General features: G+C 37.8%; 1 protein-coding gene across 1 annotated transcript; it reads right to left on the minus strand.

Annotated features, from left to right (window-relative positions):
- Window positions 1–737: 737 nt before the first annotated feature.
- Window positions 738–21,512, minus strand: LOC147323249 (integrin alpha-M-like). The gene is made up of 30 exons (XM_086303502.1): window positions 21,408–21,512; window positions 18,339–18,441; window positions 18,073–18,176; window positions 17,647–17,717; window positions 17,132–17,246; window positions 15,175–15,302; window positions 14,908–15,053; window positions 14,340–14,490; window positions 13,411–13,555; window positions 12,757–12,830; window positions 12,467–12,587; window positions 11,564–11,703; window positions 11,304–11,444; window positions 10,983–11,195; window positions 10,725–10,858; window positions 9,938–10,080; window positions 9,682–9,836; window positions 9,475–9,600; window positions 4,780–4,853; window positions 4,470–4,611; window positions 4,282–4,380; window positions 4,100–4,179; window positions 3,942–4,028; window positions 3,756–3,825; window positions 2,580–2,678; window positions 2,367–2,447; window positions 2,149–2,259; window positions 1,898–2,011; window positions 1,712–1,822; window positions 738–1,532 (listed from the first exon to the last, which is right to left on the minus strand). Exons 1-30 carry the CDS (start codon window positions 21,442–21,444, stop codon window positions 1,431–1,433), a joined length of 3,417 nt encoding a protein of 1,138 aa, XP_086159628.1. The 5' UTR covers window positions 21,445–21,512; the 3' UTR covers window positions 738–1,430.
- Window positions 21,513–27,097: the final 5,585 nt, after the last annotated feature.

Consider the following 27,097-nt stretch of genomic DNA (forward strand, 5'->3'; position numbering starts at 1 on the left):
CGCGCGCGTTGGCCTATGTTCCTTCAGGATCACATACCTGGTGGCAATCACACACTCGCTCTGATGAGATCGTTTGGGCAGCTTTGAAAGGATGCAGCAGTGCATCAGCTTATGATGGCTTGGTGCCTTGAAAGCAGCTAGTGAAGTGCTACTCCTACTTTGGTTATTGTTTGGATTTGTTGTAAAGTTATGTTCATCAGTCTGTCCATGTGCACAGGATTTGGAAATTGCGAGCTGTTGAGTGGTGTGTGACTCTGGTGTGGACTCTGGGATAATATTGACATGAGTCTGGGTCTAAGCAAAAGCCCTGTGGAGACTGGTCCTTCCAACTGCTTTGAACTTTTTGAGTCCTGTCTCTAAATAGGTCTTGCTGATATTTGCAGGTTGTGTGTGTGTGTGTGTTTATCTGTAGGAAAATCTTTAACACTTATAAAATAGATATATACAGTTAAAAGTCTAAAATTTATGCCCTCTTTTTCAAGGTGTCCAGTGGGCAGGATTAAAGTCTTTGTCAGGCCAACACTAGTCCCAAGGCCTTATGTTTGACACCCCTAATTTATAAGGTTGTTGAAATCTGCAGACAGCTGAGACTGAAAAACTCACTTAGATGAGTTTATGAATGTTTCTTCCACTTAAAACACTGCAAACAGATGAACAGAATCAACTTTTTAGGATGTTGTTACAAGAATGATTGTGCATGCATCACACTAAACAGTCCATTGTGTTACATCCATGAAAGTAGTTTGAGAAATGAGTGACGTATTGATTCTGCTGACAAAGTCAGAGTTGAAAACCAAAATGCAGAAGTTACAGGGTGACTGTTCAGAGTTACGTCAGTGATTTAGAGGAAGCCCTGTGTACACCGAGCTACAATACTGACAGCACTATGTTTTAAACAGTACATGACACTGTATTGGGATTATTTTTGTTTTTGATCATATAAACAATATACATACAGATGATGCCAGAAAGGTCTAAGGATTAATGGCTGATGCATGTGGATTGGTTGCAGTCATGTGTAGCTTCCTTAAAAATTCCTACTTCTTTCCACTTCCTGCAGTGTCACTATGTGTCAAAACTATTCACAAAATCACCTATTGGTGGTGCTAAAGAGACAGTTGCGCCAAAACTATCAGCACAAAACTACAAAAACTAACAAGAATTTGCATGTATCGCACTGCACTAAGCACAAAAATTCTAATTCACTGTACAATGTTTGCAATTCAAACTCAGAAATATTCATTGTATAGTAAAGTGTAAAGTGTTGAATGAGTGGGTGAAAGAATGATGTCAGATATAGCAAGCTGTTTTTGGTTTAATTAATCCAATGTGGTAGCATTGACATTTTTACACAAAATGTTGACTTCTAAAATTATAAGGAGGATCTATAGCTTTCATATAGTTTAAACATGCAACTACAAATGTGATCTTTATTTTTCTGCCGGGGATGGACTTCCATCAGTCCCTGGATCTGGACCGTCCTCTGCATTGTCATTTATCATCTGCGTGTACTTACTCTCAAAAAATCCAGCCTAGAATTGCAAGGAAAAACATAAAAATGCACCAGTCATCCATTAAAAAGATTAGTGAAAAAAAACAAAGCTATATGAGTGAATATACTAACCTTTAAACTATTTTTAACTGAACATGTTATCTAAAAACTTTAAAGCTGTGCAAGTAATTGAAAAAAAGTCTAAAAAGTGTATTTTACCTTATACAGACCAGCAGTGAGTAAAGCCAGAAAAGCCAACCCTCCCAGACATCCTCCAATGATCTCTTTGGTGAAATTTGCCTCAGAATATACTTCAACCACTGCTTCAAGCTGAGAGATAATAGAATATGGATTATATTCAAGATCTTTTACAACTCAGACAAGAGAAAAAAAATATGTAATCACCTTGTGAACAGGAGGATTGTTGTTAGACACTGTTGAAAAGTAGATGTATTGGCTTTGGTCATACTCCACAGTGGCTGTACTGGTCAAGAGGAATTTGGTAGATTGCAGTCCAATCTAAGAAAAATGGAACACAATGAGCCAAAATTGGGTGTTTTTTGATTTAATAGGAAACATACTTATCTTAAAAAAAGTTATTAGTACATACTCAGGAACAAATCTTAATGAGACAACACAAACTTCCCTTCAACTACCTGCTCTATCCATTGTGAACTAATGTTGGCAGAGATTTCGTATGTCCTACTCTGCAGTCTTTTCAAGAATGAGTTGCACTTGAACACTCTGCACCTGGCTACAGAGCAGTCCTGAGGGTGAGAAAATGCAACATAAGCTGTGATACCGTGTAATGTGATTTCTTTTTAAATCTACAATTAGGGTAAATATGAACAGTTAAGTACCAAGGCATACTTACCACCACTTTATTCTTTTGTATTTTTGGAACAAAATCTCTGACACTTGGTTCTTCATCATTTCCTCTCTGACAATCTGAAATCTGTGTTTGATTTATCAAATAAAAAACAGTTTGATAGTTTTATTAGTTCTAATTTCACCACATCCATCCATCCATATCAAAATTTAAGCCATTTGTGGAGTCAAAAACTAAGACTTCTGACAAATGTAATACCTGTAGACTGCTCAAATCCACCCAAATGTCTTTTTCACCAAGTTTCACTGGAACTTTGATCACCACAATGAAATTAAGCGCTCTGATATAGTTTGAAACCTAAACAAGTAAAGAAACGGACAATCAACCATTAAATTTAGGTCTAAATGATACAATGGACTCATACAATGGAAAAATATAGATACAGTGTTGGGAAAAAGTGAATTCCTATTTTTTTTTTTTGTATGTTTGTCACACCTAAATGTTTTAGACCATCAAACAACGTTAAATATTAGACAAAAATAACAAGTAAATACAAAAGGCAGTTTCTAAATGAAGGTGTTTATGTTTGAGAGGAAAAAATATCCAAACCTACATGGGCCCATTCATTGTTGCAGAATTGTTGTAATTCAGACACAATGGAGGGTTTTTGAGAATTAAAACCACCTTTGTAATGTCATATCACAGCATCTCTTTGGGATTCAGGTCAGGACTTGGACTAGGTGTGCTTGCTGGTGTGTTTTGCACCCTTGTCCTGCTCCAGAACCCAAATGTGCTTCAGCTTCAGGTCATAAACAGATGGCCCAACATTCTCCTTCATGATGTTTTGGTATGTTTGTCTCATCAGTCCACAGAGTATATTCCCCAAAGTCTTGGGGATCGGTAAGATGTTTTCTAGTAAAACTGAAACAATCCTTTATTGTTCCTTTTGCTCAGCAGTTGTTTTAATCTTGGAGCTCTGTCATGCAGGCCATTTTTGCCCAGACTCTTTCTTATGTTGGAGTCATGAACTCTGACCCTAACTGAGGTAAGTGGTGGGAGATCTCAATTGCTTTGTTTCTTGTTGGTTCTGGATTTTCCTTGAAACGCAGCATGATGTCTGACTGTTGAGGATCTTTTAGTTTACTTAATTTGTCAGGCAGGTCCCATTTAAGTGAATTAAGAAACGATATTGCAGTAATCAGGCCTGGGTGTGGCTAGAGGAATTGTACAACTTTCCAAAAATGTGATACACCACAGTTAACTTGTGTTATAAAATTAACATAAATGTTTTTTTCTATTATCTTGGTCTAATAACAACATTTTTTTGGATTATCTGATAAACATTTAAGTGTGACAGACATATACAAAAAAAAAAACAGTAACTCTGGAAAGAGGCAAAAACTTTTTCACACCACTGTAGAAGTTTAAATGTACCTTAACTGATTGTTGGACTGGTTTCTTCAAATCATTCTTCCCAAATGTGAAATTGTTGTAGCTTAGTGAGCTAAACAGATAATGTATATTTAATGTTTAAAATATATATAATACTTGTTATTACATACTTATTTGTTACTTACTACATGTAATTCTTTCTTTAGTTACAAACAAAACAACACATACCTCGCAAATGTCATAAAAATGCTGTATTTTACATTAATTGATTTCCTTTTGTAAAGTTCACTTGTAGGGGCATGCTCCTGATTTCCACTGAAAGAGAGAAGTGAACATATTTGTAATGTATACATGGGGCTGTTACTTAAATGAGGAAGGAACATTACCTGGTGGCATTTGCAGTGATAAAGATCTCCTTCTCAAATTGACTGTTGGTGTCAATCCCATAGGAGACAATGAAGGAAGCCTTAATTGAATGAGAAAGATGAGTGACTTCTCTTTGCCTTTAAATTGTGCAAAATTCAGAAAAAAAAAATTGATAAAAAAAATGTTATTTACAAAAAAACACCTTAGTTTTGCTCTTGAAAATTGGCTTGTCAATAGTGCAGTGTGTCCATCCCCGGGATAAATCATCTTCACTGTCCAAGGAGTTGCACTCAATTCTTCCCTTTATTAAAAAACAAAATGATTCCTGGATGCATTTGAACAACAACAGATCAGTGATGAACCGATACAGACGTGATCCTGGTGCCTTACCTGCTGACTCGTGAACTTCCTGTAGGACAGTCCAGCTGGGTACGTGAGAATAACACGACTGTTGTAGGAGTTTTCTCCTCTGTTCTCCACTGTGACTGTGACATGCAGAAATTCATCAATGCCCACTTTAACCACTGAGGATCTGGTAGCACATGGAGAAAGTTGAGAAAAAGAGAGAGGAAACAAGGCTACAGTCATACTAATGCCACAGTGCATCAAATATAATGTACTTTGAGCTCTGATAAACCATGTTATTTTTCAGTTCAAACAATATGGCAACAATAACTGTGCTCACACAAGCAAGCCTCACCTGGTGAAGCCGAAATCCACTTTAAGGTCATCAACACATCTGTTGTCAGTACCACAGTTGATCTCAAACCCTAACTGTGAAAGAGAGCAATATGGAAACGTAAATAAAGTATATATTATTTGCTTTATGAACTAGTAGATTTTAAACTGAACTGGGAGCCAATTAAGTGACTTCAGTACCAGGTTAATATGTTCAAATTTACATGTACATGTAAGGTCTGTGGCTGATATATTCCGAAAAAGTTGACGTAATAATACGGATTATCTGGAAAATCCTGTAAATAAAATATCATCCCTAGTCTTACCTGCTTAAGCAGAGACTAATTTCTCTGAGTCAGTTTTAGCTGAGAATTATTTAATTTTTGATAAATATCTTTAAGTGATTAAAAAAAGAACTATATGTGTGTCACGGTCCCCGTGCCTCACCAGCTGATTCCGTGTTAGGCAACATGTGTTCTTGTGCTCTCTCTCTCTCTCTCTCTCTCTCTCTCTCTTTCCCCGGTGCTCACTGTGGGCTCCACCCCTGGCCCACACACCTGTGCTCATCATCACACCTGGCGCTGGTTACCACAATCAGAAGGGCTTTTTAAGATGGCAGACCTACACTACTCGTCGCTGGAACATTGAGTCACCTGCGTTAGTGCTTCAGCAATCTGCCTAAGTCTGTGAGTTTCCTTGTGATCTAGTGCTAATTGGATTTTCTGTTTGTGTGCGTAGATTCCCCCCGGACCCATCCCTGTACCCCCGAGTGAGCGAGAAGAGTGACTGGAGTGGGAAAAGAGTGGGATTGTTGGATGAAAGAGCAGAGTGTGGTTTTGGACCCTTCCCCCCTGGAGCCCCGGACCCCTTCCCCGAGCACCTTGTATATATATAATCACCCGGTGACACCACTGTAAATAAACGCACTATCAGTTTCTGCAAAGGTCTCCTGGTCTGCGCCTGAGTCCGTTTACAAAACCGTGTCACTGTGGCCTTATTAATATTCTTATCAAAACTGAGAACACAAAAATTATGCCCAGATTCCAGATGTGTTTCCAAAAAATAGTATTGATATGAACAGAATTTTTTTTCTGACCTTTTGGACCAAAAACAAAATATTTCTGCCATAGTTTCATATTTAGACAAATTTGATCTTTTCTAAAGAGATCTGTTATTTTATGGAAGGTAATAAAATTGTTCACTTAGTGGGTGTCTCTTGAACAACAGTAGCTCTTCAACTAGATAGAGCTAGAGTGAACCAGAGTTTGGATGACTGGGTGGGTGGCATGCAGACCACCCTAACACTGGGAAGAGCATCACTAGGGCAGGGGGTGAATTGAATGCTACTTGGCCACAGTGATGAGGTTGGTCCCAGAAAAGTTGGTCAAGAAGGGAGATGGACACCTGCCAGATGGAGGCAACTACAGAAGGCCACTTACTGTCTTGCACCAACTGTGACCACATCATTTTTTAGTCTGTTTATTAAAGGATTCTGATTCGGCACCCCACAGATGGAGTATGATTGTAGTTATCACCAGCAGCGTGGAAATCATCCTTATTCAGGATAGAGAATTAGGCTCAGATTTTCTGGCAAGACATGGAGCTAGCCTAGGCATTTGGCTTAGTTCCCAGCTTGTTCAAAAGGTGAAATGCCAGGTGGCAGCTACATCCAGGCATGGGAAGGCTGAAGTTAGTTTCTCATCTGCAACGGTGACTATGGAGCCAAGGAGCCGCTCAACACATCTGATCTGATCCTTGGCGGCCGCTTGTCGGGGCCTGGGGCCTGGGGCTCGCTCGGGCCCCTTTGGAGGTGGGGTGCCCCCGGCCTCTCGGCCTGGGGCTCGGTCACTCAGGCACAGCTGGGGGCCGGCGGAGCTCACGGGCGCGTCACTGCAACTCCCCCTGACTTCTGCTCCGCGGCTGCTGGGCGAGCTCTCATCTGGGACTCTCCTCAGCTCTTACTGGAACAGTGGCGCGGCTGCCCCTCTGTTGGTCTTCCATGGTCTCTTGTGTTCTGGGGGCCTCTGGATGTCTGGAGTTTTGATCTCCTCCATACCCGCTTCACACCCTGGAGGACGGGGCTGTGGCCCCCCCACACTCCCTAGCAGATCATTACATGGAGAAACCCTTGGAATGCAAGCATGCTGATCCACACAGGTATGCACACATGGGTATTCACAGACGCGGACTAAAGCTTTCTTGGCTGCTACCTCAAAGCACACTGTGCGCTGTCTATCTTGCGTGCTGCACAATATCGTTTATTATTTAGTAAATATTGATATCTATGACTAGCTAGTTTATTGTGATGGTGCTTTGTTTTCTCTATTATTATGTTGCTCTTTGTTGTTTGCTGTCTCCTCTGTTTGTTTTTTTTTGTTTGTTTTTTTTTTTTTCTCCATACAGGTGACCCAGGAGTTCTTTTTTTTTTTTTCTCTCTCTTCCCCCCCCTTCTCACCGTCTCTTCTCCCCTTTGGTTTTCTTTCTTTCTCTCCCCCTCTTTCTCTCATTCATTCCCCCTGTCCTATTTATTAAAAAATTAAAAAAATAAATTAATTAATTAATTAAAAAAAAAAAAAAAAAAAAAAAATGACAAAGGATGAACTGAAGCTCTGCCATCACGTAATGTCGCATACTGCTGTTTCTGATGTCATTTAAAAAAAAAAGAAAAAAAAAAAAAAAAAAAAACACATCTGATCTGGTACCAAGTAGATATTCTTCCTTCCAACTAGGCAATTTTTGTAAGTCAAACGGAGACAGTTGCCACATCCATTAGGAAGAAATGCTGAGATCTTTAACATGACCAATAAGTGGAAGAGCCCCGTCACCTTTCAACTGAAAAAAAAAAAAAAAAGGTCTGGAGGACATAATGCAACCACAAAGAGAGTGAAGCACATGCAAGCAAGTGTCCAAGACATACTTTTAACTCCTTATGCAGACTCCAAAAACAGTATCAGACGTTTTGGCAGTTTGCAAGTCAGTATACCACTTTGCTGGTTTTCAACCACTGCAAATGTGCTCCTGTGCAGCCCTCCACAATCCCAATTGCATATCGCTAGACAAAATCACCTATAGGGCTGCTCGATTATGGCAAAAATGATAATCACGATTATTTTCACTGAAATTGAGATCTCGATTATTTGACGATATTTATTTAACAATAACAATGTATTGAATAATGACTTTAAAGATTGTCATAAAATAGTGTGAAAAAAACTGATAACAGTGCAAATGTTTGCAATATAAAAAGTAAATGAAAAATGTAAACATCTATGTTTAGTGAACTTTGCAGTGTTGCTCTGTGGTGCAGCTACGACACCGTAGCAAAGTTTACACACTATGTCTACTTGATCCACGTCTGACTCCGCGAACCAATAATGCTTCCACACCACTGAAGTTTTTTTTTACCTCTCTTTTCAACCAACGGCAGTCACTCTCCTCTCCAAATAACTTCTGCTTAGCTTTCCGAGCTTCCCTTGGGTCCTCTTAATCAGCAGTTCCCAACCCCCGGGCCTCGGACCAGTACCGGTGTGTGAGTCGTTTGGTACCGGGCCGCGAGAGTTGAAGCTCAGGTGTGAAATGTATAGTTTTCAGGGTTTTTATCGGTTTTCAGCGTTATTTTGTTATCGTTTTTATCGTTTACTCGGTTTTCCTGTGTCTTTTCACGTGTGTTATGAATAAATTTTCTTTTTTTCGGTACCGGTACTAGTTTTATTTTGTTGTATTTATCCGCGACACCTTAAAGGCCGGTCCGTGAAAATATTGTCGGGCACAAACCGGTCCGTGGCGCAAAAATGGTTGGGGACCTCTGCTCTTAATTGTTGTGACACGTGTTCGAAATGCAGAGAGGTGCGCTCGCTTTGCCACACGGAGCAGCGCGAGAGTAAGGCACGAGGGAGGGGCTAATAAACGGCTCAGTCATTTTTAATGATCGTTGAAAGCCCAGATCGTAATCGTGATTAAAATTCGATTAATTGAGCAGCCCTAATCACCTATGCATCAGTCGAATGCTGATTTGTTGACAAGTGGTCCAGAATAGGGAAAGGGGAAACAGTAGAGTTCACCAGGAATAGATCAAATATGCAAAAAAAGAGAAAAAAAAGTCATAAAAGGTCAAAAATAGATTGTGCAAAGTACACACAGTGGCTGCCATGGACACTTGACTTTGTTTTTAACACTTGGTTTCACTTCAGCTCTTTGGATGTCATAACTTCGCTTTTCTCAGTAGTTGACTGATGGACTATCAACAGCACGCAAGATTAGCCTAAAGACTGGATGTATCATGTGTTTCTGACGCTGTCCTCATCTGACAACAAACAATGGCTGCAGGCAGACGGGTAGTCTGTGACATTTTTTATTTTTAAACTTGAAATTTGTCACTACTGTGGAAGCAGCTGAGAACTATATAGGTTCTCTTCTGTGTTAAAAACGTGTTTTAAAAGACTAAAAGAAATTGCACACAGAAAGCTGTTCTTTGCACAACTTGCATGTATTGTAGGGGTACACCACTGGGGTAAATATAACCCATTTACTTCCATTACTTCAGTAGAAGTGTCTCCAATAGGTATAAGTCAATTGCATGCCAATAATACAAGGCATTTGAAAATGAAAGTGCAAAACTAAAACTGTTTCTTAACTTTGACTAGGCTCAGTTATCCAGTCAAATATTCTTTGGGTTTGTTTTTTAGTTGGTTGGTATTTTTTTTCTTGGGTTACTTACAGGAAAAATAGTTGCTGTTTGACTCTGTGGGGCAAGACTTGGCCTGAGGTTTGTGTTTAATGGCAACCCATCAAATATGAATTTGAGCTCATTGGAAAGTACATTAAGAGCATCCTCTGGACAGGCCTGCAAGAAGAGAACAACGTTAAGTTTGCTGACTTGAATCTCTCTTGGTTTTAGTACTTTTTCAGATGTTTTATTTTTTACCTCGATAATGAATTTTACAGTTGAACATTGTCGGTTTCGTAAGTCAAGAGTAACAGATCCAGACTGCTCTTGTTGTTTCCCACTGACGTAAGCCCGGTTGGTTGGAGATTTGCGAGAAGCATCCAGTGTTAAAGTGTAATCAATCCTTGCTTGAGCTGGAACAAATACATTTCCATGTTACAAATGTTTAGACATTAACATTAAAATAATGGACACTGGCTTTTTTGTTTTACAAAAAGTGAGGTGAATGATGAACCTGTGTTGACTGTAGACACTCTGCTCATGGTAAAACAGATTGCAGCTGTGTTCTCCAATGGTTTTGAGCAGTCTACATTCTGAGTAGGAATTTGGTTTGGGCTGAATAACACCTCAGCTTTTACCATTACTATAGGTCTTGATCTGGAAAGTAGGGGGGAAACATGTAAATTACATTTGGGGTTTTAACTTAAAGCTACAGAATTTTGAGTCACCCAAAAATGTCCTTTTTCAAGCTGAAATTATTTATACAACAAATCTTAAATGAACATTTAAGGAAATGCTTTTTGATTGAATTTTCATAACTCTAGAACAATAGTGTTTCAGTTAAGTAACTTTATCATACCAATTGGCTTACTAAATGATAATTATTTCATATTGTTAACATGACTTTACTACACACTATTTTATTAAATCCTCTGTTTTGGGGTAATGCATGCATTTCAATTTCTGAATGGAAATCATTTGTTACAACAAGACTGAACACAGACTATAATTCTAGATGCTTAAGCAACCACATTTATTGCTTCTTTAACCAGTAGAGCATTTTCAATCAAGTGTTAAGATAACTAGAAAAAGGAAATCCATTCATTAGTTACGTTTTGAAAATTATAAACTTTCATTAATATAATTTGACCTTTGAAAAATAAATATGCTTTACCCTGTTCTATATTTCAAACTGATGTAAACTTTTATACATTAGTGAATTCATTAAGGTTCACCATCAACAAAAATGATAGAATTATCATAAACGACAGTAATGTATGATTACACTATCTTTGACTTACCTCAGTAAGACAACTCTACCCTTTGAACCCACCGCTAAGTCAGGCAGTCTATCACCACTATGATCAAAAGATGACTGACTGATTGTGAGGCCAAAGAACTTCAGTCCTGACTGGACCTCAGAGCCAGTTATTCTCTGTGTACATATATATACATAATATTTTAATCAGATTATATATTCCAACTGTAGATTGTATAGATATTGGAATTACGTGGTAGATGATTTTAGTCATCATTGTGAGTTCTTTGATGTTGTGTACCTGTGAGTAAGTAGGACTGATTCTTCCTCCTCCTTCGCCATTAAATATGTAGATGCTGCCTTCACCATTATTCTCCAAAGGTGCTCCAACTGCCAAATCCCTGAATCCATCTGAGTTTAGATCAGGCAGCACAGCAAGAGAAGAGCCGAACCTTCCTTTGACAGCTGCACGTCCTCTTAGTACTAATGGATCATCAAAATTACACTCCACAAACTAAAAGGAAGAGAGTGAATATTTTATGAACATTAAGAAAGTTGGCAAATAAACTGATTAATTTAACTGTAGGATATAAAATATTATAAATATTCTAAATATATTTACCGGACCAGTTAATCTGCAAACATAAACTCTTCCCTCTCTATCAGGCTCCATGTACATTGGGGCAGATATGAAGATTAGATCAGTGATGTCATCATTATTTATGTCCATGGTACACACCTCTGCCCCGAAATATGCACCAGTCTGATAATGTTAAAGCAATAAAATTATTAATTAGAAAAACTGTGTAACTGAAACAGCTTTTATTTTCGAGAAAATAATTTTACAATATGATTCAGGTTTGTCTTCCTGCAAAAACATACCTGTGTCGAAAAGGACTCAATCTTTTGGTTTTTCAAGTTTTCTCTGTTAACAGCAAACACAGCTCCTCTGTGTTTATATCTTGGAGCACCAACAACTGTCAGAGAGCCACGTTGGGTTTTAGCAACTGCCATAGAGTAACCTAGAATTTAGGTATTCAAAGGGGGAAGAAAGATTAAGATGCCTCCATTTAAATTTGTCATGGTCCTGGGTCAGTGACCCAGTGTTTTGCATTATTATTGAACTTTGATTCTGTCAGTATTTATCATTTCTAGTCTTTTGGTTTCGGTGTTAGCGCTCTTAGTATTCTGGTTTTTGTCTCTGTGTTCCATGGTTGCTTTGTCTCCCCTGTCAGCTCTATCCCTTTGTTAAGCCTGCGTTTATGTGTTATGTTTCCTGCTTTACTTTGTAAATCTGTGTCTCATGGTAGTGTGTCTAGTTTGGCTTCCCCTTGTCTTGTTGTGTTTGATTACTCCCAGGTGTGTGTCCTCCTGTGTCCTATTCCCTTGTTATCCCTCCATGTATTGTAGCCCTGTGTTTCTCTCAGTCAGCGTTGCATCGTCCCCTCATGCTTGTGGGTTTCTCCTGTTGTGCTCCCAGAGATTGCAATCCTGAGTTTCCCAGTGTTTTGTTTTTAGTTGCCAGTTTCTGGGTTTTGGTTTGGTTTTATAAGTGTTTTTTGTATAAGTTTTGCCACTGCAATAAAGCAGCCTCCTTCAGTTCATCCCTGTGTTTTGAGTTCTGCATTTGGGTCCTTTCTCCTGCCTGACACAGCAGTTTCATGACAAAATTGTGTCCGTTTTGCAAACTCATTAGTGTTTCTGGGTGAAAGAACTGGAGCAGAGCTGTGTATATACATGATCACATGTGTATGAGTTAGATTGTTAAAGCTGTAATATTCTTACCAAGATAACTGTCAGGCTCCAAAGACACATCTTCATATGTTTTCACCTTCTGGCCTCCTGTTGTGTATTGCACGTAGCCTCCCTTCCACTGGTTTGCACCAACAATAGACATCTGAATTCCCTACAGTGCAGACAGGAAATACATTTTATAACCAATTTATTTTACCTTTAAAATCTGGAATGTGTTTAACCTGTATTTGCCATTAGAACTTAAAAACTCCCACAAGGCACATGTGAATCTTTCTTTCTATGACTCGGCTGTCTGGTGAGTTTCAGGTAGTTTTAATTACCTCAGGCACAATAACTGCACTGAATCCCTCTTGAGACATTTCCATTTCCAGTGACTCTCCACTGCTTTGAGATCCTGTGTCAGAAAAATAAATGAGAAGGTAAAAGAGAGACAAAATACAACATATACATTCATACAGGTTCATTCTCTCACTATGCTTCATTATGCTAAGTACAATTTTCAAATAATTTGTTTATTATAAAAGTATCTGAAAATGGATTCTTCCTTTCAAAACGTTATAGTAATAGCATGCTTAGCATCAAATTTAGCATTATTATTACATTCATTAATATAACAAATAATTTCAAATGATTTTTACTGTTTATTATAACCGCATTTGTTGTTCATTTCTCTAATGTAAAGTTACAGGATGTTCAATTTAAAATGTGACTCTAATGAATACAATATAATAAAGTTGATACAATGTGGTGATTTTAGTTGCTTCATAGTGTAGCAGTTTACACAACAAATGAAAGTTCACTGCTTCAATTCCAGTAAAACACACAGATTATCATCATGTTAGGAATGACATCTGATGTGAAAAAACTCTTATGAATAGGTAGGCAGTAAAATAATATTTAACATAATGTAATTATTTGAATTTTTGAAACATTTACAGGAATTTTAAGTTGAAACAATAAATTCATGTTCATACCTTCGATGGAGAAAATTTTGTCCTGCAGATTCTGTCTTATTACTTCAAGTGCGTCGAAGTTCTCCACTTCAAACACATATGAGGGAGTGGATGCAATGGTGCGCAGTTCTTTTCTTGCATCAGGGAGCCTAAAAGCGCTGCCCACCTATGATTTTACAGATATGTTTGAGTCCTCATATTAAGCAAGATTATTTGCTCACTTTAGTAAAATACAGTCCTTATACTTCACCTGATTTACAGTAAAATTTACACACATCACTAAGCCATTACTTAGCCTTAACAAATATTTGAGAAAGAATTTGTCATTTTAAAGACCTTAGCTAATATGAGTGTGATACTGTAATATGATCTCACTGCTGCAACAAGTCAGTTTGTGAAATTTAATCCCTCCTGTATATTCCACGATTGACTATAAATGGTATTATTTCAAAGTGGAAGCCTTTAGAGCAGGGGTCCCCAATCCCAGTCCACGAGGGCCGGTGTCCCTGCAGGTTTTAGATGTGTCCTTGATCCATCACAGCTGATTTAAATGGATAAATTACCTTCTCAACATGTCTTCAGTTCTCCAGAGGCCTAGTAATGAACTAATCATGTGATTCAGGTGTGTTGACCCAGGGTGAGCTCTAAAACCTGCAGGGACACCGGCCCTCGTGGACTGGGATTGGGGACCCCTGCTTTAGAGCCATGCCAACTCAGTGTAAAAGTTGAAAACACTTTTAACCTCCTGTGGCATTAATGCAGCACAAAGATTGTGAGCTTCATAGACTGGGTCTCTATGGCCAAGCAGCTTCTGAAGGTGTAGTGAATGAGTTGCTCAGGACCTGTCTCCCTATAGTGCATTATAATGGGAGTGTAGTGTGACAAGTGAACAAAACCAAGTACTAGTATAAAATGCAACATTCTGCAAGTTTAGTAATGAAAGTACTTACCCCAATAGCAAATCGAACAATGTTTTTACTCTCTGCTCGCTTTGTTGCATCTCGTAGATCATACCGGTCAGTAGATTGTCCATCAGTAATTACTATCAAGACCTTCTTCCCATTTGGTCTGGAACCACTTTGTGGTGTGAAAACGTTGTTCCTGTCAAATAAAAAAAAAAATCGAATTTCTAAAGATTGTTTTGTTTTACAGTTGATCTTGTAAATGATATACTATCAGGTAAATTGCATGGTTGTTATTTAAGCATACATCATTCTGTTTTGCTTTTTTTTTTTTTTTTTACTTTTGTACAAATCAATGTAATACAAGTTTGTTTGTTTGTTTGTTTGTTTTTTTCAAATTTAAATCTGCAAACATTTGAATTTAGCCTTTTTGGGTGCCATGACTCTGGTGAAGATGCTTTAAAACCCAAGTCTGAGTACAGTGTCCCATTTAAAAGGCTTCCTGCAGTCACAGTCAAATTAGTGTGGTCAGATTCAAAGAAAAAAAGTCATCTGGACAGGAAGTCCAAACAATGAGGTAACTGCAGTGCTTCAGTAATATCATTGTATTACTTACACAACATGTGTGATGGCCTTAGCTGTGTAAGTAGATCCCCCCTGCTGTCTGATTCCATTGATGTCAGTCTCCACTGATCCAGATGAGGAAAATTTCTTAAAGTTAAAGTGAACCTCTGGATAAGTGGAGAACTGGGAAACAGAAAACTGAAAAGGCAGAAATTAAAACATGTAAAACATTATTTTTATGGGACTTAATAGAAATAACAATGGAACTATTTTATATATGTGCCATGATTTTACTGACAGAGTGACAACAGCTGCTTACCTGTGTTTCACTTGAGAGAAATGATTGAATTATCTCTTTCACAAATCTCTTCATTGTTTGAAAATCAGGCTGAGACACGCTGCCTGAACCATCCAACAGAAAGGCAATGTCTGTTTGCAGTGGGCACCCTATCAAAGAGATTAATTTCAGAATGAAATACATTTTAAAGGGTTAATTTTAACATTTTCCTCACACTCATATTATATAAACAATAGAATCGAATAGAAAAGAATAACCCTTTGTTGCATATTGTACATGTACAATGAAACTATGGCTGCTCACACCAACTGTGCAGGACATATAAATACTAAGACAACAAAAATAAATAACAAAGAAGAGGAAGGCACACATTAAAAGGAGAAGTTGCTTGAAGTGGTTGAATGCAGTACAAGACTTGGGACTTTGTGGGTGGGGGTTACCATAAATACCTCATTTAGACAAGCTTCTCTTTAATGTAAATTCTTAATAAAGTTGATGTAAAAGATTCAACTTTAACTCTAAATAGACTCTCTAAAGTATGCATTCAAAAAGGAAAATAATTACAAACCTAATTTGTGATGTTTCTAGTGAACGGATACTAAAAGAATTTAGATGGTGTGCATACGATACAGATTTTAAACCAAATGAAAGTGATAAAAGATTTCAGTCTTGGATAGAGAGTGGGCTAACAACATTTCTCCACACATAAAGGGACACTACAGAGTTTTCAGTCTTTACAAATAAGAAATGTCCTAAGACAAGTAGATTTCTTCAGGTTTCTTCAAATGCGGGATTATTTTAACCAATATTGCAATATCCCAAACCCAAACTCGGTTGAGTCAGGAATTTTTAAGATAGTTAAATTAACATATGTTGTTTCTCTGAGAAAGGCAATCTCCAAACTATATAATGTGCTTCTTCGGGCAAGGAAGGATACTACTCAAAACATTAAGACCAAATGGGAATTGGAATCAGGGATGGGTATAACAAACAAGAACTGGGAGAGGATTTGTAATTTTCATTGGTACTCAACAAGTTCACTATCTTGGAGAGACCAACGAAAATGAAAGCAAGAAGCTGGAGAAGATATGGATCAGAAAAGGCACATCAAGGCAATCCATTAAACTCTGTGCGAGGTCTTTAAGATAAAACTTGTAATTTGTAAATTTGTACATGGGTCTGGGGATGGGACACAAAGCTCTTACAAGCACTATGAGTGGCCAGCAAAAAATCAGTAACGAAAAATTGGCTAAATCCAACTCCTCCAACACTTGAGGATTGGTTTAATGTGGTTTTTGAAATATTTAACATGGAAAAATTGACATTCTCCTTAAAAATTCAAAAAGATAAATTCTACAAAATATGGAATAAATGGATTAGCTTTGTGTCCCCCATCCGCCCTGAATTTAGGTAACATCAACCCTGAATTGGTGTATCTCCCATGTATTGTATAATGCCAGGTCAACCCTCTACTTCATAATATGTATTAAATGTACTTTAAGTAAATAAGTTAAATATGTTGCATTATGTATACACTGTCAAGCCACCGAGTTCACTTTTTGTTATGTGAATGTAAAACAAAAGGACTAAGAAAAAGTCTTTTTTTTTCCTTTTGACTAAATAATATTAATTCACTTTACTGTAACAATCCCTTTTCAAAAAAAATAATTTTAAAAAAAGAGAAGGAAATGATTTCTAAGCAATATCTAAACTTGATATGGGTTTTTCTCTTGCAAATTTTTTAGGGGTGTGGCTTCATATTTGGCCTTGACTGTCATCTCTTTTTTTTTTTACACCAAATCATACAAGTCATACATGTAGCCTGGTGTCACTTCTACCTTTGCAGCAATCTCATCTTCCAAAAAAATTTTTTTTTATTTGCTCCACTGCTTTTTCTGATCAGCCTTAATTTATGCTGACATGTATAAGAGAGTATGTGTTAAAGAGTGTCTCTTTGCCAAACTCCTTTTACTGTTACCTTGAATAGAAGAAGGTACGGGTGGTCCAAGCCTATTGTAACGGTCCAACTGAAAGCACACCCCGTTGTACATGGTGATGCTTTTGCAGTCCTTTGCAATGGTTGGACCACACACCTGAGAGGAGACAAAGCCAAGATGTGATTAAACAATGGTTTATTGTTTGAGATCAATCAATTTGACAAAAAACAAATTCTTATATGGCTGCTCAGAAATGGTGATTTAAAAAAAACAAAAAAAACCAACTTTAGTCTTTTAAAGAAGTCGTGCAATTTTTTTACCTTGATATGATTAATAATTTCTATGTTAAGGGACAAATTTGAGCATTTTAAAACATGATTTTAATTTTTTCATTTTTACAGCACTTTAGAGCCTTCACAACTTATTAAGTACATTATGAATTGACCTTCATGCATTTTGAGATTATAACAAAACATCTGACACACAGAGGACAGAAGATTTTGATCCTTAGAGAATTTAACAAAGCACTGGCAATGTCTGCAGTTCAGTAACTCACCACAGTGTTTTGTGCTCTTTGATCGCTTTTCATTGTCAAACCAAGCGACATGTTGACTGCGAAACCTGGTGCTGTAGTGAAAACATTACATTTTTTATTGTTTTTTTTTAAACAAAACATAAAATACACTGTAAAAGTAAGAGCACAAGGGTGAAGGTAACAAATTGAAAGAAAAACAGAATAAAATTTCACTATTATGTAATTTTAAAATGTTGAAAACAATAGAAAAGAAAAACCTTAATGATTTTTTTTCTTTGCTTATTTAATTTTATTAACTGGTAAATCAATATTGTTTTTGAAGAGTGAAAGGTACCTACTAAGATACCTGGATATATGTACTCTATGAACCGGTTTAACGAGTTCCTGTGCCTGGATTTGTGCAAAATTTCTTTGACAGCAAAATATTTACTGTTACCAGTTACCTACCTTCAAATTGGATATCTTGGCAGGTTTGGGAAGATGTGGTGCACCTATATATTCTCCCTCTTTCATTTTGTGAATACTGTTCAAGTGGAGCACTGACCAGCAGACTGAGGAAATAAATTCAGTCAATGATGTAAGTTAAACTACAAAACTACAAGTGTTTTATATATTTATTTTTTGCTCTGGTGCATAACAGAGATGGTAGTTCAAAATCAATACATAAATAGCAATAATCTTAAACACACAGATGGAAACCAATGTTCACTTACTCTGATTGTCTTTGAACCACCTGGTAACCAAAACCAGCAGCAGAGCTCCTCAGGGCTCTCCAAGCCACGGGCTCAATATTGAAACAAAGTGTGGCACTAAACACTGAAAATTTAAGAAGAAAGAAGAATATCAGAAGTTTTATTTAAAGCCTTCATAAGAATGAAAATGTGGTTATAGCGCCTCTAATTACAAATCACATTAAGAAAAGTAGGCTGTGGTTTTTTTTTTAACCTTTCATTAGCACTAGCGACTAAAAAGCTCAGAATATTGTGCTCAAAGCAGTTACTTGCTTGGAAGTTATTAGATTTCATTGTGAAAGTTTAAACGTTTTTTGATTTGATTACCATACAGTGAAAATTTCATACCACAACATCCATACGTAACAAAGTCAAAGGGCTATGCTGTAGTCATGCAAGACCCAACAAGAATCTCAGCAGCACTGAGCGTGTGCAGCTGAGCTAAATTGCTAATTGCAAACGTTCCACTAATTTTCTCTGCCAGTTTACACCTAGAAAGCTTTAAAAGTCATAAAAAATGAGAATTATAACTATATTTTAATCAACTTCAGCACTCTGGAAGACTGCAAATTACATCTGGACAGTTCAGACTTATATTTATGAGCGTTTCAGCGCATTGTTATCAGGAACCCAAACGCACTGACTTGCTCAAGCAGCAAACCAGCACCATCCATGAAGATTCCCTGTAGCCGGTCTCTCCACAGACCGGTGACATGGTGGGCATTTTGAAGTCAATAAGCACAAAACTCTGCAGCTGTGATTCACGGCTAGCCCTTTTGGTAATCCTTCAAAAAGACTTTCAAGTGCTGAATGAGTCAGTGGAATTCAGACAGCAGCTGCTGGCTGCAAACACTTGCTGCTGTAAACACCATCCTCAGAGAGTTGGTGAAATCCATCGAGAAGGAATGACCCGAGAAAACTGAAAGATCAAAGACACTATTATTGAGCTGCAGGCTCACAGCATGATGGATAGCTTGGTGTTTTCAGGAATACCAGAGATGGCAGAAGAGGATCCAGAAACAACAGTGAGTCATGATATCCAGACTTATCTGAAACTCTGGGTGGATGTAGTTAAAAACATCAGCATACACCGTGCTCATTGTTTTGAAGGTAAATGAGCAGATGGATGCAGATCCCGATCTTTTGTGGACAAATTCAAACACTGGTAAAAAGCCGCAGCCAGGAGCTGAGAGGAACAGACTTGAATGTTTGCAGTTTCCAAAGGAAATGCTGGAGTGATGCAAGTTCCTGTTCTCTGTCTAAAAAAGGCTCATTCAAGGAGGCTCCCAGGCTGTCATCGTGGTCAATAAGCTGTATGTCAAAGGGCAGCTTTATCATGACTAAAACACCACACAATGGCTGTACTGATCCTAGTTAGTACTAGGATAGGTTATACATGACCACACTGAGATTTGTCGCATGGCATCTATGGGAAGTTGGTTTGAAGTAAAAGAGGCTTAAGCTTTCTAACCCGTTAAATGGCAAACATTGTCTTTCTACATTGTGGACTCATTGGTCCGAAACATCTGTGCACACACTTATCCACATTTTCCTCACACATTTTCATTTTGTTACAACTCAAAAACCAGAGGTGTAGCCATACTAATAAGCAGAAGAATAAACTTACTGTTAGCAACTGTTATTACAGATCCAGAAGGTAGATTTGTAAAACTTAGATCCACTTAGATCCAGGCTCAGTATTTATGTATTGCCAGTATCTAGGAATCAAATGTTTCTAGTAATTAAAGGCTCAGTACAGCAGTGAGTCAAAGGAATGAGCAGTCCACAGACATTCTTAAACAATAGATGAGTGATTTTGGTCTTTGCAATGCTTGGCATTAACATTACCCCACTCTCAGGGATTACACCTTCTTATAACCAGTACTCCAGTACTCACACTCTTGCTTGGACTAGTTTTTAGTTAGCAGCTTCATTATATCACTATCAGAGATTATGCACCAGTGCCAGTCTCTCTGGCACAGCCACAGATCCAGATGGGTTTCCAGCTGAGGGTTACAAAGAACTTTGGCCTATGATAGCACCTACTTTTTTTTTTGGTATATGGTAACTCAGATTCAGAGTAATCTCCAAACATACCGCCCAATTACAGTCATAAATGTTAACCTTAAAATACTCTGCAAAGTCCTTGTCAGAAGATTAGAATAAAATCACTTGATCCATAATACATCCTGATCAAACAGGGTAAACACTCCAACACTAAAAAAAACACACAGACTAATAAATATAATATAAATATAATAGATTATTGCTCCATCAATAAATTAGAAACCGCAGTTGTCTTTTTAGCTACAGAGAAAGTCTTTGACCGGGTAAACTCTAAAATTTTTTTAGCCGCTCTATACAAATTTAGATTTTTGGCACATTCTTCATAGATTGGATCTATACAGCTCTCCGAATGCATGTGTTAGGACTAAGTCCTTCCCAAAACAGATCACGAGCTCGCATCTGGTTCACTGCTTGTGTTGTTAATGGGTGGATATGTGTGAGCAAGTAAGTGAATGGCTTGGGTGTGTGTGCAAGTGTGTGTGTGTGGGTGTGTGCCTACACGGCTGGATCTGTATCTGGGGCTCGCTGAGCTTTGCCACTGAGGGACATGGTCATGGAAAATGGATATATACACAAGAAGTAATAAGTATATTGGATTTTATGTCCAGTTCTACAGTTGGTTTTGGGTTGTAAGTAAGAACTTACTTTTGTTTTGTTTGACTATTCAGGAAATAAACTCATAAACATTTTAGTAATTAAACTATTGATGCAGTCAGAAGTTAACTGAGTTGATTGCAGAGATAAAGGAGAAAAATGCAAATAAGGAAATTGCCATTACAAAGGTATTTATAAATGATTTGCTTTCCCTTGCTAATCTGTAGTGTCTACTTGTTTTTAATTCCACAAGAAATATATTTTTTAAAGACACTTTGTCACTGTGCTGTGTGTATTTAGTAGAAAAACGTACTTACATATTTTTACTGTTTTCAGACATTTATTATTAATGAATAAAAAACAAACACAAAATGCGCAAGCTTGTCTTACCTGACAAGAATAGCGTAGCACTAACTATCCAGTCCATTCTGTCACTCACATGGAAAATGTAAACAACACAGGAGTTCAATGTTACTTCTCTTGAAAGTTTCAGAGGAGGAGATGAAATCAAAATGCAGAAATCATAAGAGAGTTCCTCAAGGGTAAGAGTTTTATTTAGAGGAACGGTTGGTTATGTGGGAGGAGCTACAATAGTGACAGCACTGTCTGTTTGATGCCAAACTACACTGTGATGTTGTTGTTTAATGTGAATCAAACACTTATTTTTTAAGTAAACAATACTGACACTTACAGTAAACACATTGGATAGTTTATTAGTTTCTGAGCCACAAGATAAAATCCCTGTGATTATGAATATGAAGATAAGAAATAGCAAAACAAAAACCCTCAATCTAAGGTTCTATCAGTTTGTTATTTGCTGGTGTGAAAATATTTTTTTTGGTAAAAAGTTGGTCTTAATCAAATTTAAAAGCAATTTTTTAATTGTAATTAAGAAAAAGAAATCTAAAAATAAAAATTCAGTTTCTGCTTTTCATGCGACTTCCTCTAAACATCTATGAGTGAGAAAATTTGGTATCGTGGCAGTTTTGCAAGCGACATAGAGGCCTGGATTTATTATGTTCCTACTTCATGTGTGTGGTTGACTCTTCATACCCTAATAATCCTAATCTTGAACAGTGTGGATCTTTTGTGAGCACATTATCCTGATATGCACATAAAGTGAATACATTTTCAGTACTTAGCATCACTTTGAACATCTAAAAATAGTTCATTTTAGAGCCTCGCCTCACTGGTAGATGACTAACCAGCTGATTCTTGCTGTATGAGGAAGTCTACAAGAAGTCACTCTCCCCTAATGCGAACTCCCCACCAGTGTTAAAGTATATTTTTGACACCACAAACTTACACGTGATGCTCTGAGCATATCCAAGGTGCAACATTTCACATGTTTTTAAATGTGTGTTTTGTTTCATAAGCTATTTGAATGAGAGAAACTGAAAGCGATGTAATGTGTAGTAAAACCTGACGATACGAATGTGTAACCTGATAAACACAGACTGATTAAACTAGCACTGCCAGGCTTCTACCTTTCAACCTTTAAAAGCCGGAGAGCAGCCAAATGGCTGGTAGGCTTTTAGCTAAGCTTTAGCTTCAGCCAAGTGGAAGCTAAATTGGCTAGTCATTCATATGTATATTAGGTTGTTACCTGGGAATTCTGGAGGGAGGGGAGTGGGGGTGTGTGATTGAGGGGGTGGGGGAGCTGCTAAAAGCTGTGAACTTACTTCCTTTTGTGTTTCATCTTGAAGCATTCTCAATCATCCAGGGAAATAAATCTCCAAAAGTCACCAACTTGGAGTGTTTCAGTTTGCCATCTTAGGGAGAAATCAACACACATGGGTGTATGTCCTTTGTTGCTGAGATTTATTGATGAAAACAGTACAAAAAACCAACCATTTGCACACATATTTACAAATAATAATAAAAAGTGAGTGAATACATTTCAACATTTTCAGCAATCACTCACAATCCTGGCACTGCCAAGGGAACACATTCCAACGTCATAAACATGACCAATATTCTTGAAAAGACTTTGTTAAAAATGAATTCCAACAAGACAAATCTATAAATCTCAAATAGTTTGAAAGAATGGCATAATCAGCACCATCTTGACATGTGCACTGAATTCACGGAAACACTTTATGGCAGAAAACAAGAGACTAAAACAATACACAATAACGGTGGAGCCGATCACTAACATCACAGAGCATAGGAGGTGTGTGACCCAAACTAACATGCTAACCGTAGCATGCTGCTAAAGCTGGAAACAAATACTTACAAAAGTCTAATTTATTGTACTACACAACGTTGTGCGCTTTCAGTTTCCAACCATCATGGTTAATCTATGCTATATAATGGATGTAATTGCTGTTATATTCTATTTCGGGCATGATACGAACCTGTAAACAGGAAAGAAATGATCAGACAAGGAGACGTGGCTTTACGTCGGTCCATTTAAACCTGCCTCGAAACTTGAAAATTCATAACTCTTTACATGTCTCTCATTTGAAACCTTTTATTTTTGAAGTCCTGGGTTTGGATTCTGCTTTTATGACAGACCTGACACATGTCCTAAATGCAAACAAAACTAGCACCATGATCATAGCTCTTCCTGATTTATAGTCTAAAATTTGGCTCTTAAATGGTTCAAATGCTAACCTCTTATACTCATGTAGCATCTACTTTTCGTTCCTGTTTTTTAATTTAAGGGACATTTCTAAATTGCGACATATTGTCTCTTTAGGAGAAATGGAGAAAATTATTCATGCCTTTTTGTCATTATTAGATTAATCTAATACCTTATTTAATGGCTCAGATTATTAAACAAAAAAAATCTAGATTATCATACAAAATGCTACGGCAAGAATATTAACAGGATCCAGGAAGCGAGCTCACAATGGTCTCATTCTATATTCTTTACCTTGGTTTCCAGTAATGTGCGGATCGATCCTGAAATATCGATTCCTCCGATACCAGTCATTTATATTCTAGAAACGATTCTCACATTAAAATATTGATATTTTAGTAATTTAGGGTAAATTTGTAGTTTATCATTAACAGGAACACAGTGGAAAGAAACTATAACATTCGGATTGTCTACATTCAAAGGAACTACTTCCTCTTCCGCATTTCATAGTCATGTTCGAAATACGGCTGTATAAATGTCTTGCAGCCCCTTGGCGTGCGCACTCACGACAATGGCTGAGCGTAATTGTGCGGACGTATTTTACCTCCACAAACAGCTGAGACGTGGTTTGCGATACATGTGGCAAAAAAATGAGGTGTTGTGGCCATACTTGCCAACCTTGAGACCTCAGAATTAGGGAGACATTCAAAAGGGCTGTTTTGGGGTGATAAATACATTTTACAGTGTTTCTTTATCAGATAAAATACGTTAAATGTCACCGTTATTATTGGCCGGCCCGGAAACAGCGGGGGTGTCCAAATTCAGAGGCTGCTTCCACCTGAGGACCCGGCCATCGCGGCTTAAAGAAAGCTGGGCAGTACGTCACAGGCTCCCTCGGTGGAGTGAAACTGCCGTCTGCTCCTTGCTATCTAAAATATAACAGGGCGCTGGCGTAAACTCTCGACCGTCTCACACATTGTTTAATTAGTTTTCTGTTTAATGTTTATTCAGCTGTGTGAAAACCCCGGAGAAACCCTCCCGAGGGATTAATAAAGTTTAATTTAATTTAATCTAATCTAATAACTTTAATCTCAGCCAAACCGATTTAGGGGAGACCAGGGATAGTTGTAACGTGGGTCAGTTGTAACACTTCCAATTTCTCCAATCAGGGCTAAGTTTCAAATGATGTGACTCATCCTGTGCATGCCCAATTCAGTTCTGCTATCACATGTGAAAAATCAGCACATTTTGTCAAACACAGACAATTTAACACGAAAAAAAGTAATTTGTATGCCAAAAAGTAAGTTTTTCTACTTTATTTCAATTTCTAATAGCATTATCTGCTTTGCAGTTAAACTCATCAAACTTAAATTGTGTTATTTGTATGTCTATGGGGATATATTCTGTGTAAGTCTTTACTGCTTATGTTTTAGCCGTTGGCTGTAATGTTAGCTAGTTCATGTCTATAGGAGTCTGGGTCAGTTGTAACAGCAACAGTCTGGGTTAGTTGTAACAATAATGCAGATGTTACAACTTACCACACTATTACTTTAACTTATATTAAACAAGTTGGGGCAACGACATCAGCAGAGAGAGGTTCACTGGTCACTTTTGTATATGTGGTTAATGCCATTGGCAACACAATTCCTCCACTGTTTGTGTTCCCACACATACATTATGCAGACCACTGTGTCAGAGATGGACCAGTAGGAAGTACTGGTAGTGGAAATAAATCAGGATGGGTGCAAGAAACAGATTTCCTCATCTTTCTGAAGCACTCTGCAAACCACACCAAGGTATGATAAAAAGTAATGGAATTGCGATGCTGGTGAACAACTACATTTTTTCAGCTTCATTGTTATGTTCAAAATTGGTGCAAGAGTTTTATGATCTTCTTATGGCCTCTGACAGTGGACTCATCTCTGTGCTTGTCCTGCTAGACCTTAGTGCAGCATTCGATACTGTTGACCATAATATCCTATTAGAGCGATTAGAACATGCTGTAGGTATTACAGGTACTGCACTGCAGTGGTTTGTATCATATCTATCTAATAGACTCCAATTTGTGCATGTAAATGGAGAGTCCTCTTCACACACTGAGGTTAATTATGGAGTTCCACAGGGTTCAGTGCTAGGACCAATTCTCTTTACATTATACATGCTTCCCTTAGGCAGCATCATTAGAAGACATAGCATACATTTTCACTGCTATGCCGATGACACCCAGCTCTATCTGTCCATGAAGCCAGATAACACACACCAATTAGTTAAACTGCAGGAATGTCTTAAAGACATAAAGACCTGGATGGCCGCTAACTTTCTGCTTCTTAATTCAGATAAAACTGAGGTTATTGTACTCGGCCCTGAAAATCTTAGAAATATGGTATCTAACCAGATTCTTACTCTGGATGGCATTACCTTGGCCTCCAGTAACACTGTGAGGAACCTTGGAGTCATTTTTGACCAGGACATGTCCTTCAAAGCACATATTAAACAAATATGTAAGACTGCTTTCTTCCATTTGCGCAACATCTCTAAAATTAGAAATATCCTGTCTCAGAATGACGCTGAAAAACTAGTTCATGCATTTATTACTTCCAGGCTGGACTACTGTAATTCAATATTATCAGGATGTCCAAAAAACTCACTGAAAAGCCTTCAGCTAATCCAAAATGCTGCAGCAAGAGTACTGACAGGGACTAGAAAGAGAGAGCATATTTCTCCTGTTTTGGCTTCCCTTCATTGGCTTCCTGTTAAATCCAGAATTGAATTCAAAATCCTGCTCCTCACATACAAGGTCTTAAATAATCAGGCCCCATCTTATCTTAATGACCTTGTAGTACCATATCACCGTATTAGAGCACTTCGCTCTCGCTCTGCAGGCCTACTTGTTGTTCCTAGAGTATTTAAAAGTAGAATGGGAGGCAGAGCCTTCAGTTTTCAGGCCCCTCTTCTGTGGAACCAGCTTCCAGTTTGGATTCGGGAGACAGACACTATCTCTACTTTCAAGATTAGGCTTAAAACTTTCCTTTTTGCTAAAGCATATAGTTAGGGCTGGACCAGGTGATCCTGAATCCTCCCTTAGTTATGCTGCAATAGACGTAGGCTGCCGGGGGATTCCCATGATGCATTGAGTTTTTCCTTTCCAGTCACCTTTCTCACTCACTATGTATTAATAGACCTCTCTGCATTGAATCATATCTGTTATTAACCTCTGTCTCTCTTCCACAGCATGTCTTTTATCCTGTCTTCCTTCTCTCACCCCAACCGGTCGCAGCAGATGGCCGCCCCTCCCTGAGCCTGGTTCTGCCGGAGGTTTCTTCCTGTTAAAAGGGAGTTTTTCCTTCCCACTGTCGCCAAAGTGCTTGCTCATAGGGGGTCATATGATTGTTGGGTTTTTCTCTGTATCTATGAAGCGCCTTGAGGCGACTTTTGTTGTGATTTGGTGCTATATAAATAAAATTGAATTGAATTGAATTGAATTTTAGGTTATAAT

The sequence above is a fragment of the Aulonocara sp. 'chitande type north' Nkhata Bay genome, linkage group LG8 (genome assembly GCF_057382095.1).
Source record: "Aulonocara sp. 'chitande type north' Nkhata Bay isolate Kocher_YH1m ecotype deep benthic linkage group LG8, A_spYH_male_GT1.1, whole genome shotgun sequence".
In the NCBI taxonomy this organism is placed as follows: domain Eukaryota; kingdom Metazoa; phylum Chordata; class Actinopteri; order Cichliformes; family Cichlidae; genus Aulonocara; species Aulonocara sp. 'chitande type north' Nkhata Bay.